We start from the raw sequence: 18,227 nt of genomic DNA, 5'->3' as shown, positions 1-18,227 counted from the left end.
CGTGGAGGTCAAAGCGGCATCCATGATTCACAGATTACGACAGCTGAAAACTTTCCTAATATCTCAGTTATGAGATTCTTTACAATACCGTCTTTAAAGGCAAGAGCGAGAAGGTTTATTAACAAAACTCCTCAAAGTGAGGTTGCAAGAAGATCCTTTGCACCCTTGACTGTGCATTGGACATTTTCATTTTACTGGTTTTTGGATTTACCTTGATTAAGGTTTTTGTTTTTGTTTTGTTTTTAAACTACCTTTTAAGTGTATCATATACAGCCCAAAAATAAAGACTGATATGTTATGGAACTTATTAATAAAGCATTTGGTGTAACAGCCATGAAACACATGTAAAATACAAAACTGTCCAATGTATAAAGTCTGTCCGATAACTGATGACAACAGGAAGTCTGAAAATAAAATGCAAAGCAGGGAGGAATGGCTTATCTGGTGATTCTGATGTTGGGGACATGGACCATTATACCATGAGACCTACACAGAAAACCAGAGACTTTTGACAGTTCACATACATATATGTATTGTAACACGGGCACTCCAACCAACCCCTTTGGTTTGTCTTCCTCTCTAAATAATAAAGATGTTGCTAACACTGCTTATGTTCTGTGTGTGCCAACCAAAAAAGCAGCCGCCAATCATTCTTCTACATACAGTTAAAAATAAAAATAAAATAGATAGACATATTTTATTCAATAAGTGACACAGAAGTTAAATTCTACAGTTCGCTGTTTTTTTTTCTTCCCCCTCTCGTAAAAAGGAAAGAAAAACAAGTGGAAATACTATTGCTTTAAAAATGACAATGTTTAAAAATTCCTATCCCTTAGATTCAGAAGGAAATAATATACCCCAATGCTGAGTGTTTTCATTCCATACGCTGGAAAAACAGAAAAGGATCCATGTTTCCATGACTGCAGACACAAGTTCATCAAATGATGTTTTCTTTTCACACTTGTGTTGTTTTTTTGTTGCCTGGACTGAGATTCCTCTTACAGCCCAGCCAAAATCCAACCAATGGAGCGAATCTTCAGCCAGATAGGGCTCAGTGAAATATAAGCCACCCTTTTGATCAGAGGACCGCTTTATTTAATCTTGCCCTATTAATTAGAATACAAAAAGGTTCTAAAATGATCACTACCATTTATTACAGCACGGGGCTGTTGGAGAAAACTAGAGTGCAAGCTCCCTTGGGTCAGGGCGATTAAAAGGACAGCGATCATACCGTTGATTGCGCACCATCACCAGCATACATTAGATGAAGGGAAAACTCAAATACAAATGAGACACATGTTTTCCTTTCCTGTTTTTCTTTTTCAAATCAATTTAAATGGTAGTCACTGTTTTTTTACCACAATAAATAAAAAACGTCAAAAAAAACTATATACAAGCAGAGCAAGATGCCACATCTTTTTCTGCACGCATAAGAGCTTTAAAAATGTTTTTGTGTCGGACTATACCCAAAAAGTTACACAAATCATAAAGGCATCACACAAAAAAAAACAGCTAAATTATTATTATTTTTAGGAAAGGGAGCATTTTGTACAACACAGCAACCTAATTTTAATCGATTCCTTATATAATAGTAAAAAAAAAAAAAAAAAAATAACAAAAAAATAAATAAATAAATTTACAATATTCAAAAGTCGTTCAGAGTTAAAACCAGTCTGAAGTGGCAATTCTTGAACTTTACAATACCTCTCAATACTAAAGTGAGCTATGTTTCTGTGGTCTCAACAAGTTCAGAGTAAAAGCCTTTGTAGATTAGATCATCAGGGGGAGGCCAAAACCAACCTCAGATCTTGACGCTTCGGAAAGCAAGAAAGTAAAAAAAACTGATATATAAAAAAAAAGAAAAAAAATACAAAAAGAAAAAAAAATTGCCAAGCTAATCCGGCTTTCAGTAGAGACTGAAAGGGCTGGTCACCGCTTTAAAGGAACCCCCTATAGCTACTTGTTTAGAAGAAAAAAAAATCCAAACACTTTGCATCTAGGGGCCTACCCGAGAATCCGTTGTGTGTGGGTGCTGTGCGTGCCCTTATTTCCTTTGGCTTTCTTGGCGATTGGTGAATGACAGGTAGCTGGCATTCTGCAGTTTGACAGGCCGCTACACAAATAACTGGCTTGCCTGCGAGGCCTAATGCTTTACTAATGAGCGATAAATCAAGTTTGATTACAAAGTGTCAGGCCAATCGGCTCGCTGTTTAGGTTCCCTGGCTGTTGAGGCTGGCACTGGTCTCCCATCTCTTTCGTAGTGCCAGGATGCAAAAAGTTCATCCTTGAAGCAAAAAAATAAAAATAAAAATAAATTCTTAAGTCTAAAAAAAATATATAGTAATTAAAATAAAAAAAAAAAAAAAAAAACTCACTGTCAATATTAAATCAATTGTCTAAAAGAAGTTATGTTTCAATCTAACTAGATTTTCCAATACTCTTTACATGAAGTTTCTACATAAGCAACAGCAGGAAGTAGACAACATAACCCTTTGAATCCCAGAGCATTATCAAGTAATAAAAAGCTGCCTGCAGTGGGTGTTTAAAGAGTTAATGAAAAAGGTTGTATTGCATTTGTAACCTTTCTAAAATGAATTTAAACAGTAAAGAGTTAATGAAGAATTTCAAGACCAGGTCAGGAGGGAACAGTAACAATGACAATGGTTAGCAATGCCAGTGAACACTCTCCACCTGGAGCAAGTGTGCACAGTGCACTGAGAACACAAAACCAGAAAAATCCCCCCAAAATTTCAAACTACAATGACACATATGGCAATTATATAAACTCTCGGAACACCCTTTGAGATGTCTGGCTACACACAGTCAAACATAAAGGAAGAAAAAAGGAAAAGAGAAAAAAAAAAACTCCCCAGCCAAGTTTTTTTCAATGACTTCATTGTTAGTTTGGAAGTGGAGAAGTTAACCCCCGAGGCACCGGAGAGCACGTCTCCCCCTGTTGAGACTTCAAGCTGTCAGACTGAGCCACCTGCCAGAGTAGGCACAGGCAAACTTGAAGAAGAAGAAAAAAAAAGAAAAAGAAAAGGGGCAAGGTGGAGGTTGCAGGGTGAACAGCATGAAAAGTAAGGGCATAAAAAGTCCCTTCTGCGTTGTGAACTTACCTCCCTGTGCCAGAGAACTCCCTCCCCTTCATCAAATAAAATCCTGCTAGTGCTGGTGGCACGTTGCTGGCCTGACACTCCAAATCACCTCCATTTAGATCTGGTTACCAAAGATTTTGATCGACACAATTCAGCACAAGGAGTCAGGCACTTCCTGTACGTCACAAGACACACACACACACACACCAAGAAAAGGGGAAAAAAGTAGAGGGATTCGACAACCGGGCTGGACAGCTCAATACGAGAGTGAAAACGAGTGTCTATAGTCTAACAACAAGAAGTACGTCAAGAAAGAGAGAAACAAAAAAAAATAAACACACAGAAACTCCGGAAAACACTGTGCGAGAGAAAGGAAAGAGGAGCCCTATTCAAATCTATCCATGAGACTTATCCGTCACTCTTACAACGGGACGTCTTTTGAAACAGAGTAGCGAGAGCATGCACGTGGAATCAAAAAAGTGTGTTGCACACGCCGGGCTTTAAACGTGACAACACAAGCTAGCGAGGACGGATTCTACTACTGATCGCTCTCGAATTTCTCTGCTTCTTTTTTTTGTTGTGTGTTTAGCTGAGAATTCAGACAGCCATGGGACCCGAAAAAAAAAAAAAAACACACACACACAAGAGGGCTTCTAACAAAAGAGTAAAGAAAAAAAAAAAATCGACGAGAAGCGGTGACTGGAATGCTCGCAAGCAGCTCAGGCAAGTTAGTAAACAAAGCACGCTAGACGATCGGGCTTGGGAGAGCCGCCTCGGAGCCGTGCAACAACAAAAAATTAACCTGGCAGATTTCACGCAAGGAAGAGAGCAGAATTGCAAAATCAATCGCATATTGACAAACCTGACAAACTCCATTTAGCTGCCACCGCAAACGAGAAAGCTGGGCCAAGGAGGACTAACAAGCCTTGTTGTGAGAGCCTCTAGTTTCTTCAGGTTGGAGATAGATTGCACGCGCACGGGTGCTCTCAGACTGACAACATGCATAACCATCCTGGCAGCCACGCCTTTCCCCACCAATCACAACCAGCCTCTAAACATAATCAGTTCAAACACCCAACACAATGAGGCTTGCTTTTTTTTTTTTTTTTTTGCACTGACGGCAGGTGAAATAATGCATTTGTCTCTAAAGCAACTAGCTTAATTGCTGTTAAACCTTTGACCTGAGCAGGCTTGTGGCAGCGCTCTGAAAAGGCCATCAAACGGGCACACACTTAGCCTTAATAAAACAACAGAAGCTTGGGGTAAAGGGGGGGTGTCCCTTTTTTTTTCCCCCCTCTTATTTATTGGAGGGTGGGCTACTAGAGATCAGAGAAGTTTAGCCTTTGGATTAAAAAGAAAATGCCACCAGGAAAAATGCCCCAAGGGGCAGCATAAAAAAAAAATAAAAAAATAAAATAAAAATAAAGTATAAAAAGAATTACAAAACACAAACCAAAGACAAAAAAAATGGTAAAATTAAAAAAAAAATGCATAAAAAAACAAAACATAAAAACAACAGAAATCAAAACAAATAGTAAACATAAATACAAAAAAAAGAAAAAAAAAAGTTACCATGAGAGAAGTTCATACTGGAAGGCTGGAGAGGAACTGCCACGGAAGGGGTTAAAGGCAGAGGAGAGGAGCATTTTTTTTGTCAGCCGAGCAGAGACAAAACAGAGGGTCATGGTTCCTAAATCCCGTGAAGTTGTAAGATTCCCCCCCTCCACCTCCCTTGCCTCATCCCTTTCTCTGCCCAGAGCTGAAAGACGTCCCAGAGTGGCAGAGACTTTTGGGACGTCTGAGAGGAAGGAAGGGAATCTGGCGGGGGTGGGGAAGAAAGGGGGGGGGCACACCTCTCGCAGAGTTGTTTGTTTGTTACAGTTGCCTGACAAAGGAAGACAAACAAAAACAGCTCTAAACATGTTTCTGCAGTCAACTGCTAACCGGTAACCACCCCAACCCGTTCTCCCATATGCCTCTGCTGTCAGGGCTTTATTGTAAACATAACTACATATTGTTTTTGTCCATCTGCTGTGCTGCTGTTGTCTGTTTGCTTTAACGACTGTTTTTGTCAGATAACCTCCTCCACTGGTGTAATAACACATATGCAATATCTCTCTTGTTGTTTTTTTCATTTGTTTTTTTTTTGTTTGTTGTTTTTTGTCTAGTTCTTTCTAAGGCATTGCCACCAACAAAACCGGCTTAACTCTTTCAACGCCGGAAAAGAGTAAGAGCAGAATTTTTTTTACACCCAGACCGGGCATATTCCAGGAAACCAGGTCACCAAAGTTATTAAATCCTCAGCGTTCCTTAGGCCGGCCATACACGGTTCAAATCTGGCCCGGTTAACCAGGAACAGAGATTAGAACCATGAATGGGCAGGCTGAATGTACCAAGTTGATCGATTGGGTACAACCAGCCTGCCCGATTCTCTTGCTATTATCGATAGCGGTTGCTATAGGCACTAGAGATAATCAGTGTTCCTGCCGGGAGAAGACAATCGCTGATTCCGCTGTCGGCACTGTCTGTGTTGATGGGGGAATGGAGCAAATGTCTTCCTGGCAAACCACGGAATTGCCTGTGGTTAACATATCGAGCAGAAAGAAATAAAACATCCCCTGGTCAACAATTAGTTAAAATTTTTACTCCAGCACTTGAAGTTAAAGCAGACGTAAACCCATCCATTTACCAGTTTCTAAAAAGATGAATTTCCGGCACGTGCCGGAAATGTAACACTCCCATTGGTTGTGCTCTCAACCAAACTGTCAAACCATCCAATGGCTGGTGTCATAACTGATCACATGTGCGGCATCATGGCAGTTGTAGATTAAACAGAGGCCAAGGTGGCAGCTTCCTTGGCTGAAAACCATAGGGGGGTGTTTACTTTAATAACTTTCAAAGCTGCTGGCTCCTGTTCATTCAGTGCCGCTTCCCTGAATTTCCGTTCTTCACAGGACACAGTTAAAGTGGAACTTCACCTAAGGGCACTTTCACACTGCCAGAACCTGGGCATTGGCGGTAAAGTGTCATTTTTGCAGCGCTTTTCAGCTGCTAGCAGGGTGCTTTTAACCCCCGCTAGTGGTCGAAAAAGGGTTAAAAGCACAGCTACAGCGGGCTACAGGTGCTGCCCATTGATTTCAATGGGCAGGGGCGCTTTAGGAGCGGTGTAGATGTAGTCACAGCTCCTACAGTGCTGCAAAGAAGCTGCTTTCAGGACTTTTTTTGTCTTCCTGCCAGTGCACTGCTCCAGTGTGAAAGCACTCTGGCTTTCACACTGGCATTGCAGCTGGGGATTTTTTCAGGCGCTTTACAGGCGCTATTTGTAGCGCTAAAGCGCATAAAAAATGCCTCCAGTGTGAAAGGGGTCTATAAGAGAAGGTTCCATTTGTCTGTCTCCCCCCTTCACTTTAAGTTTTGGCACCAATTTTTTTTTAGCTGGGACCTGGTTTTAACAGCTACCTGCTCCCACCTCCGGTCGGACTGCCACCGTGATCCGAGCAGAAGTTCAGCTCCCCCACAGCTTTGGACACTGGGAGCTGTGACACGGCTCGGGTGCCCCAATAGTAAGCTGCTTGCTGTTGGGGCATTCGACAGGAGGGAGGGGCCAGGAGCACCAAAGTGGGACCCGAAAAGAGGAGGATCTGGGCTGCTCTGTGCAAAACCACTACACAGGACAGGTAAGTATAACATGTTTATTATTTTTTTAGAAAAAAAATCGAGACTTTACAATCACTTTAATAGGCTGCAGAAACCGGCAGGACTATTTACAAAGCACAGCGTGGCTCGTACATGCGCAGAGGGAAGCCGGCTGGGAAGGTACAAGCAATCGCAGCCGCATTCCCAAAGTGGACATGCCGGCGCCAGGACCTAAAGACGACCAACGAGCCCCGGATCCTAGGATAGGTAAGTATCCTTTTATAAAAAGTCAGCAGCTACCACAGCTGCTAAGACTGGCCACACACTGTACAATTTTCTTATTCAATTTCCTTTAGATTTACCTTCAACTATGTAGTGCAGGGGCCTGTCTGATTGCATACAAATTGAAAGTGTTTAGCTTTGGCCTCATATTATATGGTTTTGGTAAATCTAAAGGAAAATTGTAGAAGAAATATGTATGGTCAGCCTTACTTTTCATTTTTTGTTTCTAGGCTGAATCTTTAAAGCCAAACTCCAGGTTTACTTTCACTTTAGTTTGAGGCAAGCTGACCCAAATAATTTCCTTTATTAACCAGTTCCCGACCAGTGCACGCCGATGTACGTCGGCAGAATGGCACGGGCAGGCATATTGGAGTACAGGTACGTCCAATCTTTAATGCCACCCTACCATCGCGAGCACGCCACTGCCGGCGCGCTCGCGTGCCAGTCGGGACCCCCGTGAGTCCGGTCGCGGGTCCCGTGGACTCGATCGTCTCACGGGGTGGCTGAATGGAGGAAATGCTGTGTAAACAGCATTTCCCCATTTTGCCTAGCAACTAGTGACGCTGATCTCTGCTCCATGTGATTGGAGCAGAGATCAGTGTTCACTAAATGAAAGCCCAGCCCCCACACAGTTAGTAACACACCCCTAGGAACACTTAACCCCTACACTGCCACCCACTGGTTAACCCCTTCACTGCCAGTGTCATTTACACAGGAATCACTGCATTTATATAGCAGTGATTGCTGTATAAATGACAATGGTCCCAAAAATGTGTCAAAAATGTCCGATGTGTCCGCCGCAATGTCGCAGTCACAATAAAAATCGCTGATCGCCGCCATTACTAGTAAAAAAAAAAATAATAAAAAATTATTAATAAAAATGCCATAAAACTATCCCCTATTTTGTAAACGCTATAACTTTTGCGCAAAACAATCAATAATCGCTTATTGTGATTTTTTTTACCAAAAATATGTAGAAGAATACGTATCGGCCTAAACTGAGGGAAAAAAATGTTTTTTTTATATATTTTTGGGGGATATTTATTATGACAAAAAGTAAAAAATAATGCGTTTTTTTCAAAATTGGCGCTCTATTTTTGTTTATAGCGCAAAAAATAAAAACCGCAGGGGTGATCAAATACCACCAAAAGAAAGCTCTATTTGTGGGAAAAAAAGGATGTCAATTTTGTTTGGGAGCCACGTCGCACGACCGCGCAATTGTCAGTTAAAGCAACGCAGTGCAGAATCGCAAAAAGTGGTCTGGTCTTTGACCAGCAAAATAGTCCGGTCTGTAAGTGGTTAACTGATGCAGCTGATGTCAGCATTATACAAACTGCATATAGTATCAGCTACATACAGAATAAAGCGCTGGTTTCCGGCAGCGGTATGGGGACTTCCTGTCTGCTGCCAGAACAAAATCAAGTTGGGATGAGCACTGCTCAGCCATTCACAGGAAACCTTGTATTTTTTTTTTATCAATGAATACAAGGCTTACTGTGATTGGCTGAGGTATAGAACTTGACAACATCCATCTGCTAGTCCAGCTCAGCCAATCAGAGGAATCCTTGTATTCAATAATAAAATACAAGGCTTCCTGTGAATGGCTGAGCAGGGCTCTTACTAACTTGATTTTGTTTTGGCAGCAGATGAGAAGTCCTTGTATGGAACACAGCGCTGTTAGGTATGTAGTGGATGCTGCATACAGTTTATGCAGGGCTAACACTACAGTGCGAAGGGGGATTGCCTGCCAGGCAATTCTGCCATAATGTGCTAATATGCGGCACAGCATGGTATGGTGCATACTAGCACATTATGGCTAAAGGCTCCTTGGGCTCATTGTTAATTTTTTTTTTTTGCAGAGGTTTATTTCACTTTAACAGTGGACAGTGCAGTCTATAGTCAGTTTGCTAGTTTGGAGAAGGAAGGAGGAAGGAGGGAGCAGCAGGTGAGTGTTTTGCCATTCTAGGCTACAGGGCTGTGTGTTTCTATTGATACACACAATATAGGAAGACACAACGCTATTCCTTACATGCAAAGGTGGCTCCATAGGATGCTGCAAAAGTAAGGAACCACCCTGAAACAGGAGATCTGGGGCAGCATCGTGTCACCAGCTTAGACTCAAACAAGGATTAAAGACCCATTCACACTAGAAATCTGATGCAATTCACATACAGTTCAGTAATTTCAGCTGAAATTGCACCCCAATGCACCAAAAGTAGTGCATGAACTACTTTTGTAAACTGCAACCAGAACACATGGTACATTTGTACTAAACCCCAAGCCCATTGTTTTCAATGGTTCCCATTCAGATCGGTGCAACATAAAGTTGCAGCAATTTTGAAAAGGTGTTTCCGCTACTTTAATGTGACTTTTGATGCGAAATAGTGCCAGAGAGTGTGAAGTCAGATCAAAGTCGCGCTCTCCAAGGTTCGCAGTGGAAATTGTGCGACTTTAATCAGAAGTGCAATCATGGAGAGTGCACATCACATGTAGGTGTTACCTACGGTGATCGGCACGAAATGCCCACTCATCCAGACTGACATCCAACCCTCTATGCATTTTTGATATTTACATAACTCTGCCCAAAAGCCAGCCCACTGCTTGCACCAGGGCAGAGAGCTCTGGAGAGGAGTACTGAGGCGGGTGCTGTGATGTTCTCAGGAAGCTGTACAGCACCATGCCAGCCTATCCAACTAGCCTTGATCTGCTTACACTGCATAGAGAAGCACAGAGACCCAGTGATGGTATTACTGAATCCAACATATAGTATGTAATGGAAACAGAAAGGTTTTATTTAAAAATGTCATTGCATGTGGATGAAGGGGGAGGGAGGAACCAGGAAAGGCAAGATAGAAGAAGATTACCATTCTAGCTATACAGAACAATTTTTTCGGGTTACAATTATCCTCAAGAGATCTTGCAGATGTAGAAACGTTTGATAAATACGGTTTATTTCTTTAGATAGTTATCCAATCCTTGTAAAAGATTAAGGCTCCATTCACACCTGAGTGTTCCAGAATCGCAGCAAACCGCAGCAGGTGTTCACAACGGCAAAATCGCAGTGAGTGAAGCTTGTAACTTCAAAAGGAGCAGGAGCTTCTTTGGGCGCGACAGCATCGCACATTGCAATTTGTCATGATTTCAGCGCCATTTATAGCTTGACAACCGTAGGAAAATCACACCAAGATCGGGGTGCCATTAAGAAGCGGGGTCCAACTTAAAGTGGAGCTTTAGCCAGAAAATGAAATCCTGCTAGATGACTACATGCTGGCCCCTTTTGCAGATATAGCATGTAATATATATATAAAAAAAAAAAAAAAAAAGGTAGGAAAGATGATCCGCAATCGGAATTTTATTGCAAAGCCATAGTGCACAAACGCAGATAAAAACAGTTGACGCGTTTCAGCCTATAAGGCCTTAGTCATAACCCTTAGGGTTATGACTAAGGCCTCTACGTTTGTGCACTATGGCTTTTCAATAAAATTATGATTTTTTTAAGAGCAACAACTGGAGTGCAGATCATCTTCCTACATTACTCTACTCAGCCAAGGACTGTGGATCGAGCACCCGGGAGCTCTGCTATTTGTATGTTGCATGGGTAGTAGCACTGAATTTTCGGGTTTAGGAAAGGATGTGGAGGGCAAACGTGGCTCGTGTGGACACACACAACAGCCAATTCTGCCTTCCCTGGTTCCTCCAACTCCCCTTCCCCATCTACATTACACAAAATGTTTAGTTAATTTCATTTTCATGACATATATTATTTAAGACCCAGTGGGTCTCTGTGCCTTTCTATACAATGCAAGCAGATCGGGGCTGGCGGGAGGAGCTGGTAGGGTGAAGTCCATAGCTTCCTGAAAACATCACATCCCCCGGCCTCAGCCTGTAAGCAAGCTGTGGTTGGGCTCTTGATGGATACTGGAAATGCAAATTTTGGAGGGTCTAGGCACTTTCATGGTACCATTAATATTCACAACACTATATAGAATTTAAAATCAACATATTTTATTACAAAAATCTATAAAAACTTCAACCCATTATACAGACAGAAATAGAATGTGGGGGGGGGGGGGGTGTTACTTTTTCTTTTTGCAGCATTTTTTTTTCCTTTTGATAAAAAGGTTTTGCATGAATAAATAAAAGCTGATCATTTAAGCACCCCTGCCAATGTTAAATGGTTTGTCTCATCCATGTAAACTGATACATTCTGCTGGAGAGCTCTTAAAAAAGAAAAACAACAGACTTGCTGGCAGAATCACCAGATAATAATGAATGCAGCCATTACATCTAAGAATTGGTAAATTGCAATATAATACATATTTGCTTTTGAGTTTAATGCCGCTTTAACTACTTGCCGACCCACCGCAGTACATGTACTGCGACAGGGCGGCTCCTAATGGCATCGCAACATACCCATCCATTGCTGTCTGTTTCTGAGTCTCGCGTGCACCCTACCAACCAACTCTCCTGTAATTTGACACAGTGCAAGTCTGTCAGCGGATCCCCACCAATGATTCATGGCCTGGACCTGCCGATTGGCTTTGTCCAATCACAGTCTGTGTTGACAAACAGCGCAGGGCTCTGAACAGAGGGAACAATTGCAAAGCAGACAAAAGAAACAACTTGATCTGTAGTAAAAATCAGCACACATTACACTTGTTAGGCGCACAATTAACCCCTTGATTGCCCCTAGATGGTAATCCCTTCCAGTGTCATTGGTACAGTGACAGTGTATATTATTAGCACTGATCCCTGTATTAGTGTCACTGGCAGTGGCAGCTAGTTCTCACAAAGGGTCAGTTAGTGTCAGATTTTCGGCCGCACTATCACAGTCCATCTACAAGTCGTCGATCACCGCCATTACTAGTATAAAATAAATAAATAAATAGAAATTCCAGTATATATACCAAAGTTTGTAAACATGATTTATCTTAAATGTTAAATATTGTTTGTTCTATATGTAAAATAATTTTTTTGCATATTGTGACAGTACATAATAGATTCTGTGGCCCTGAGGAAGTGGGCCAGCCTGCGAAACACGTTGGCAAAAAGGCGGATCTCAAAGCTAAAAAGAACAGCTATAGGAACAAACCAGTCTGTTTCCTTGCTTTTAAAAGAATGAACCCCTTTTTAAGAGTTTGTATAATACTTCAAATAAAAATATGTGGAAAATGATTTTAAAACTTTTTTTGTCAAGTATGATTATTAAACCCAGGGAGGTACATGTAAAGTCCCAAACTTTCTTCTGTTGTCATTTTATAATTATTCTTCTAGGGATGCTACTTCCTTAAAGAGGAAGTAAAGTGACGCCTTTTTTTCCTCCTGACCTGCAAAGTAAAGGCATAATGTGCTTGTATGCATTGCATACTAGCACATTATGTGAAACTTACCTGCAAACGAAGCCCTCGTTGTCACCGCTGGAGGCTGCATCCATCTTCACCTGTCCTCCTTCTGGGGCCGCGGACTTTGGCTCCGTGAGTGGCCGGAGCCACGCGACGTCACTCATGCGCATGCGTACAGGAGCCACCAGTCATGGCACAGGGCTCAGAAGAAACGCCACGGGTGACCATTCCTTCAGAGTGCATGTGCCAAAGAGGTCATTGGCTGCATATACAGTAAATATCTCCTAAACCGTGAATGTTTAGGAGATGTTTACATTAAATACATATAGGCTTCCATATAGTTGTATACAATGTTTACTTTCACTTTAAGTGTTGTTTATCAATTCACACTCTGCCCCCCCAAACAACAATGTTTATTTATCCCATAGTTTCTAGGTGCTATAACTTTCACACAAGCCAATTACTATACACTTATTGAGTTTTTATTGTACCAAAGACATGTAGCAGAATACATTTTGGCCAAAATTTATGAAGAAATTAGATTTTTTTATTGAATATTTTTTATAGCAGAAAGTAAAAAATATAGTTTTTCTTCCAACGTTTTTTGGATTTTTTCATTTATATAATAAAAAAATAGAAAAAACCCAGAGGTGATCAAATACCACCAAAAGAAAGCTCTACTTGTGTGAAAAAAAAATGACAAAAAATGTATTTGGGTACAGTGTTGCATGACTGCGCAATTACCAGTTAAAGTAACACAGTGCTGAATACAAAAAATGACCTGGTCATGCAGGGGGTAAAATCTTCCGGAGCTCACGTGGTTAAAGCCTTCTCAACTCTGTCCAATACCACAAAAAGAAATGAAGCTGGATATAGCAAAATGGTAAAAACCAATCAGTGCCAGCGATTGAAAAAACTGGCCTTAAAATCCAAGTGCATGGCTAAAACCACAGAAGAATGGCAAACCGAAAATGGCAGCGAACGTGGCTCGATCATGCATACGTGTGGGCGAATAGAAAGAGAGAATTCGCTTTATGAGTAATAAGACTTTCCGATGGAGTAGCAGTAAATGATTGATGAAATGATCATTTACGCCACCTTGAGGATACTTCTTTCTCTACCTCCCCTCCACTGAAATGAATAGACCGCACTAGGATTCAGATTGTGTAAACTCTTGGATAAAAGTTAGAGCGGATCGCCAGTCATTTTTTCATCTTTCCATCTATTAAATCTTCTTCCTTTGTTGTTTTAACTTTGGATAGTAAAACATTTTTTTTCTGCCAGTAAATCCCTTATACAGCCCACTTCCTATTTCTTGTCTGGTAAAAAGCCTAGGCCTATGACATCATACACAGCTCTCTCTCTCACTCATGTGAGAGTTTCCCAGTAAGGGAGGGGGGTGAGCCATAAGAGGGCCAATGAGAGCTGCAGAGCTGGAGGTGTGTCTCTGTGTGTCTGTCTAAATCCGGGAAGTAAACAGGCAGAAGTTTCAGCTGCCCACAGTTAAAATGGTTGCTGCCAGACTCCATGAAGAGAGATTTCTGCAGCATATTTGACAAGTACATAATCACAATATATATATAAAATAATACGCAAAGTGGTTGGAGGGAAGCTTCAGAATGGCAAATATGTTTTTATTACAGCTTATGTGAGCAGACTGCAGTTTCTCTTTAAAATGTAAAATTCTTAGACCCTTTTCACACTGAAGGCATTTTAAGGTGTTTTAGTGCTAAAAATAGCGCCTGTAAAGTGCCTGAAAATCGCCTCTCAAACCTCCCCGGTGTGAAAGTCTGAGTGCTTTCACATTGGGGCGGTGCACTTGCAGGACCTTAAAAAAAAACTCCTGCAAGCAGTGTCTTTGGGGCGGTGCACTTGCAGGACCTTAAAAACAAACTCCTGCAAGCAGCATCTTTGGGGGCGGTGCGGGAGCGCTGTACACACCGCTCCTAAACCGCCCCCTGCCATTGAAAACAATGGAAATTGCTGCAGCAGCGGCACTTTGCGGGTGCTTTTAACTGCTTGTTAGCCCATTCTTTAGGGTTAAAAGTGCCCCACTCCCACTTGCACAATGCCAGTAAAGTGCTGCAAAAACTAGCGGCGCTTTAGCACTGACGCGGCCCACGCCCCAGTGTGAAAGGGCTCTTAGTAAAGCAATTGTTTTTATATTTTGGTAAAAAAAAACATTCGAAAAACTGTCTCTACTGCATCCTTTTTGCAGGATAAATATAAAATATTATTTTTTTTTGAGAGAGGGTTAAAAGCTCAGTTAGGTTTTTATATCTAAGGACTCAAGCACCGACCACGACCATCTTACATTTTTTATTTAAAGTCAGCAGCTACAAATACAGCAGCTGCTGACTTTTAAAATATGGACACTTACCTTTGAAAAAAAACTCAATATTTTTTACTTTTTGCTATAATAAATATCCCCAAAAATATATATACATTTTTTTTTCCCTCAATTTAGGCCAATATGTATTCTTCTACATATTTTTGGTAAAAAAAAAAAAAATCGCAATAAGCGTTTATTGATTGGTTTGCGCAAAAAAGTTATAGCGTCTACAAAATAGGGGATAGTTTTATGGCATTTTTATTCATATTTTTTTCTTTTTACTAGTAATGGCGGCGATCAGCGATTTTTATCGTGACTACGACATTCTGGCGGACACATCGGACACTTTTGCCGCTATTTTGGGACCATTCACATTTACACAGCAATCACTGCGATTAAAAATGTACTGATTACTGTGTAAATGTGACTGGCATTGAAGGGGTTAACCAGGAGGGTGCGCTGTGATTCCAACTGTGGGGGGAGGGGCTATGTGTGACACGACACCGATCACCACTCCCGATTACAGGGAGCTCCCTGTGATCACTGTCACTAGGCAGAACAGGGAAATGCTTGTTTACATCAGCATTTCCCCATTCTTCCTCTCCGTGAGACGATCGCGGGTATCCCCGTGGACATAGAGTCCACGAGACCCCCGGTCGGACTCACGGGGCTCGCTGTGGGCACACCTGCTATCTGAACCTCGCGAGATCACATCAATAACGTGATTTCGCGCAGCGGAGACAACCTGCCGCAGTAAAACTGCGGCGGCTGATCCGCAAGCGGTTAAAGAGCAAACAAATACTGTGTATTGTGCCTATTATTACAACTGAACATATAAGTAAAATAATCTTAACACCCCCCCGTTACAATATCTCACAAAAGTGAGTACACCCCTCACATTTCTGCAAATATTTTATTCTATCTTTTCACGTGACAACACTGAAGAAATGACACTTTGCTACAATGTAGAGTAGTGAGTGTACAGCTTGTATAACAGTGTAAATTTGCTGTCCCTTCAAAATAACTCAACACACAGCCATTAATGTCCAAACCGCTGGCAACAAAAGTGAGTACACCCCTAAGTGAAAATGTCCAAATTGGGCCCAAAGTGTCAATATTTTGTGTGGCCACCATTATTTTCCAGCACTGCCTTAACCCTCTTGGGCATGGACCAGAGCTTCACAGGTTGTCACTGCAGTCCTCTTCCACTCCTCCATGACGACATCACAGAGCTGGTGGATGTTAGAGAACTTGCGCTCCTCCACCTTCCGTGCCCCACAGATGCTCAATAGGGTTTAGGTGTGGAGACATGCTTGGCCAGAACATCAGCTTCTTTAGCAAGGCAGTGGTCGTCTTGGGGGTGTGTTTGGGGTCATTATCATGTTGGAATACTGCCCTGCGGCCCAGTCTCCGAAAGGCAGAGGATCATGCGCTGCTTCAGTATGTCACAGTACATGTTGTCATTCATTGTTCCCTCAATGGAGGACATGTTTCCAGTAATCTATGTCCTTAGGCTGATTGTCTTCAGCAAACTACAGGCTTTTGTGTGCATCATCTTTAGAAGAGGCTTCCTTCTGGGATGACAGCCATGTAGACCAATTTGATGCAGAGTGCGGCGTATAATCTGAGCACTGACAGGCTGAACCCCCACCCCTTCAACCACTACAGCAATGCTGGCAGCACTCATACGTCTATTTCCCAAAGACAACCTCTGGATAGGATGCTGAGCACGTGACCTCAGCTTCTTTGGTTGACCATAGTGCTCCGGGGGAACTCAGCAGGAGCCAAGAGTGCCAGCGAATGACCCGAGAAGAAGAGGATCAGGGCTGCTTCATGCAACTCACCTGCTCTGTGCAGTAGTTTATGACATGTTTGTTATTTTTTTTTAAAAGAAAGCCTTTAATATCACTTTAAGAATATTTGTTTGATTTTCTAATGATTAGTGGATTTCAAGCAACATTTGTTTTAAACGCATTGACAAGAAAATTGAAAGCGTAAATAGGAAAAAAAAACATTCCCCTCTGGGTGTTTTTCTGCATCCATGTGGGAAACATGTCTTATGCCCTGAGCACACGGTTGGACATTCCAATGACAAAATCAGTCTGATTTTTTCTGACGGATTTTGGCCCAAACTTGTCTAGCATACACACAGCCGCACAAAGTTGTCGTAAAATCTGATCGTTCAGAACGAGGTGACATATAACACATACAACGGGACTAAAAAAGAGCAGTAGCCAATAGCTTTCGTCTCGTAATTTATTCTGCGCATGCGTGGCACTTTGTGCGTCGGAAACGTCTACACACGATTGGAATTTAAACAATCGGATTTTGTTGCCAGAAATTTTAGATCCAGATCTCAAACTTTATTTGTCGAAAATTCCGACAGAAAAAGTCTGATGGAGCCCACACACGATCGGAATTTGGGACAAAAATTTCCGACAACTTATGCCCTGTGTACGGCGCATAAGGCTGCTTTGACACTGGGGGCACGGGTCTGTTAGCAGTAAAACACTGATAGTTTTAGCAGAGCTTTCGGCCACTAGCAGGGCGCTTTTAACCCCCTCTCGCAGCCGAAGGGGTTAAAAGTGCCCATGTTGAGGTGCTCCTGAAGCACTTTTCAGGCATTTCAGAAGCGCTGCCCATTCATTCCAATGGGCAGGGGCGGTGTAGGAGTGCTGTCCCAAAGATGCTGCGTGCAGGACTTTTTCCCAGTCCCGCAAGCGCATCGCCCCAGTGTGAAAGCACTCGGGCTTTCACACTGGGGAGGCATGAGAGGCGGTATTCAGGCGCTTTACAAGCACTATATTTAGAGTTACAAATGCCTGAAAACCGCTTGAGTGTGAAAGAGGTCTAATGTGAGTGGTTTAATATTTATCAATCAGCTGTGCACCTGCAGGGCTCTAATGATGAAAATTGCAGGGTCTGCATCCCTTTAGATGTGATTTCCTATTGGGGGTATCCCACCAAAAATTACATTTTTGTTACAGGGAATGCCTAAAATCTGACTTGTATCTTAGGGCAGACTTCTAGGAATCGCACAAGCAGGAAATGATGGCCCTGGGGGGCCTTCTATACACATTCTGTGTACATAACACCTCCAGGTAGCCATATTGCATTACATTTTCAGAAAATTACAGAGCTGCAAAATTTTAAAGGAAAGACCATTTTTAATAGCATTCCATTACAAAATGATTTGTGTTGCAACTGTATACACTATATTATTTTTTCTTTATTTTCTATTTTTTTCTTCATGAAAGTGGAGTTACTCTTTAACCACTTGTCGCCCGCCCTATAGCCATCAGCACCCACCTGTGCCACCTATCAGCGCCCACCAGTGCCAACTATCAGTGTCCACCAGTACCACCTATCAATGCCCATCAGTGCTGCCTATCAGTGCCACCTCTCCACCTATCAGTGCTGCCCATCAGTGCTCCTCAGTACCACCCATCAGTGCAGCCTCATCAGTGCCTCCTGATCAGTGCCTACCAGTGTCACCTTATCAGCGCCCACCAGTGCCAAATATCAGTGTCCACTAGT

At 42.1% G+C, this 18,227-nt stretch overlaps 1 protein-coding gene across 19 annotated transcripts in view; it reads right to left on the bottom strand.

The window, feature by feature from the left end:
- Nucleotides 1-18,227, bottom strand: part of FOXP1 (forkhead box P1) — a 1,079,246-nt gene that overhangs the window by 164,117 nt on the left and 896,902 nt on the right. Inside the window, exon 1 of one of the 19 annotated variants that reach the window (XM_077451853.1) lies at nt 4,671-4,879. The exons of 16 other annotated variants lie outside the window; for them this stretch is intronic. In XM_077451853.1, the coding sequence (XP_077307979.1) occupies nt 4,671-4,673 (3 nt within the window). In that variant the 5' untranslated portion in view covers nt 4,674-4,879. Of the gene's footprint in view, nt 1-3,119; nt 3,279-3,960; nt 4,119-4,670; nt 4,880-18,227 lie in introns of those variants that run through there. 2 more of the 19 variants (XM_077451854.1, XM_077451855.1) reach the window with 2 other exon arrangements.

This window comes from Lithobates pipiens, unplaced genomic scaffold, assembly GCF_037356315.1.
Source record: "Lithobates pipiens isolate NorthernLeopardFrog02 unplaced genomic scaffold, aLitPip1_a1.2 Scaffold_23, whole genome shotgun sequence".
Lineage (NCBI taxonomy): Eukaryota > Metazoa > Chordata > Amphibia > Anura > Ranidae > Lithobates > Lithobates pipiens.
The sequence above is the reverse complement of the archived record's forward strand: the minus strand, read 5'-3'. Positions and strand labels throughout refer to the sequence as shown.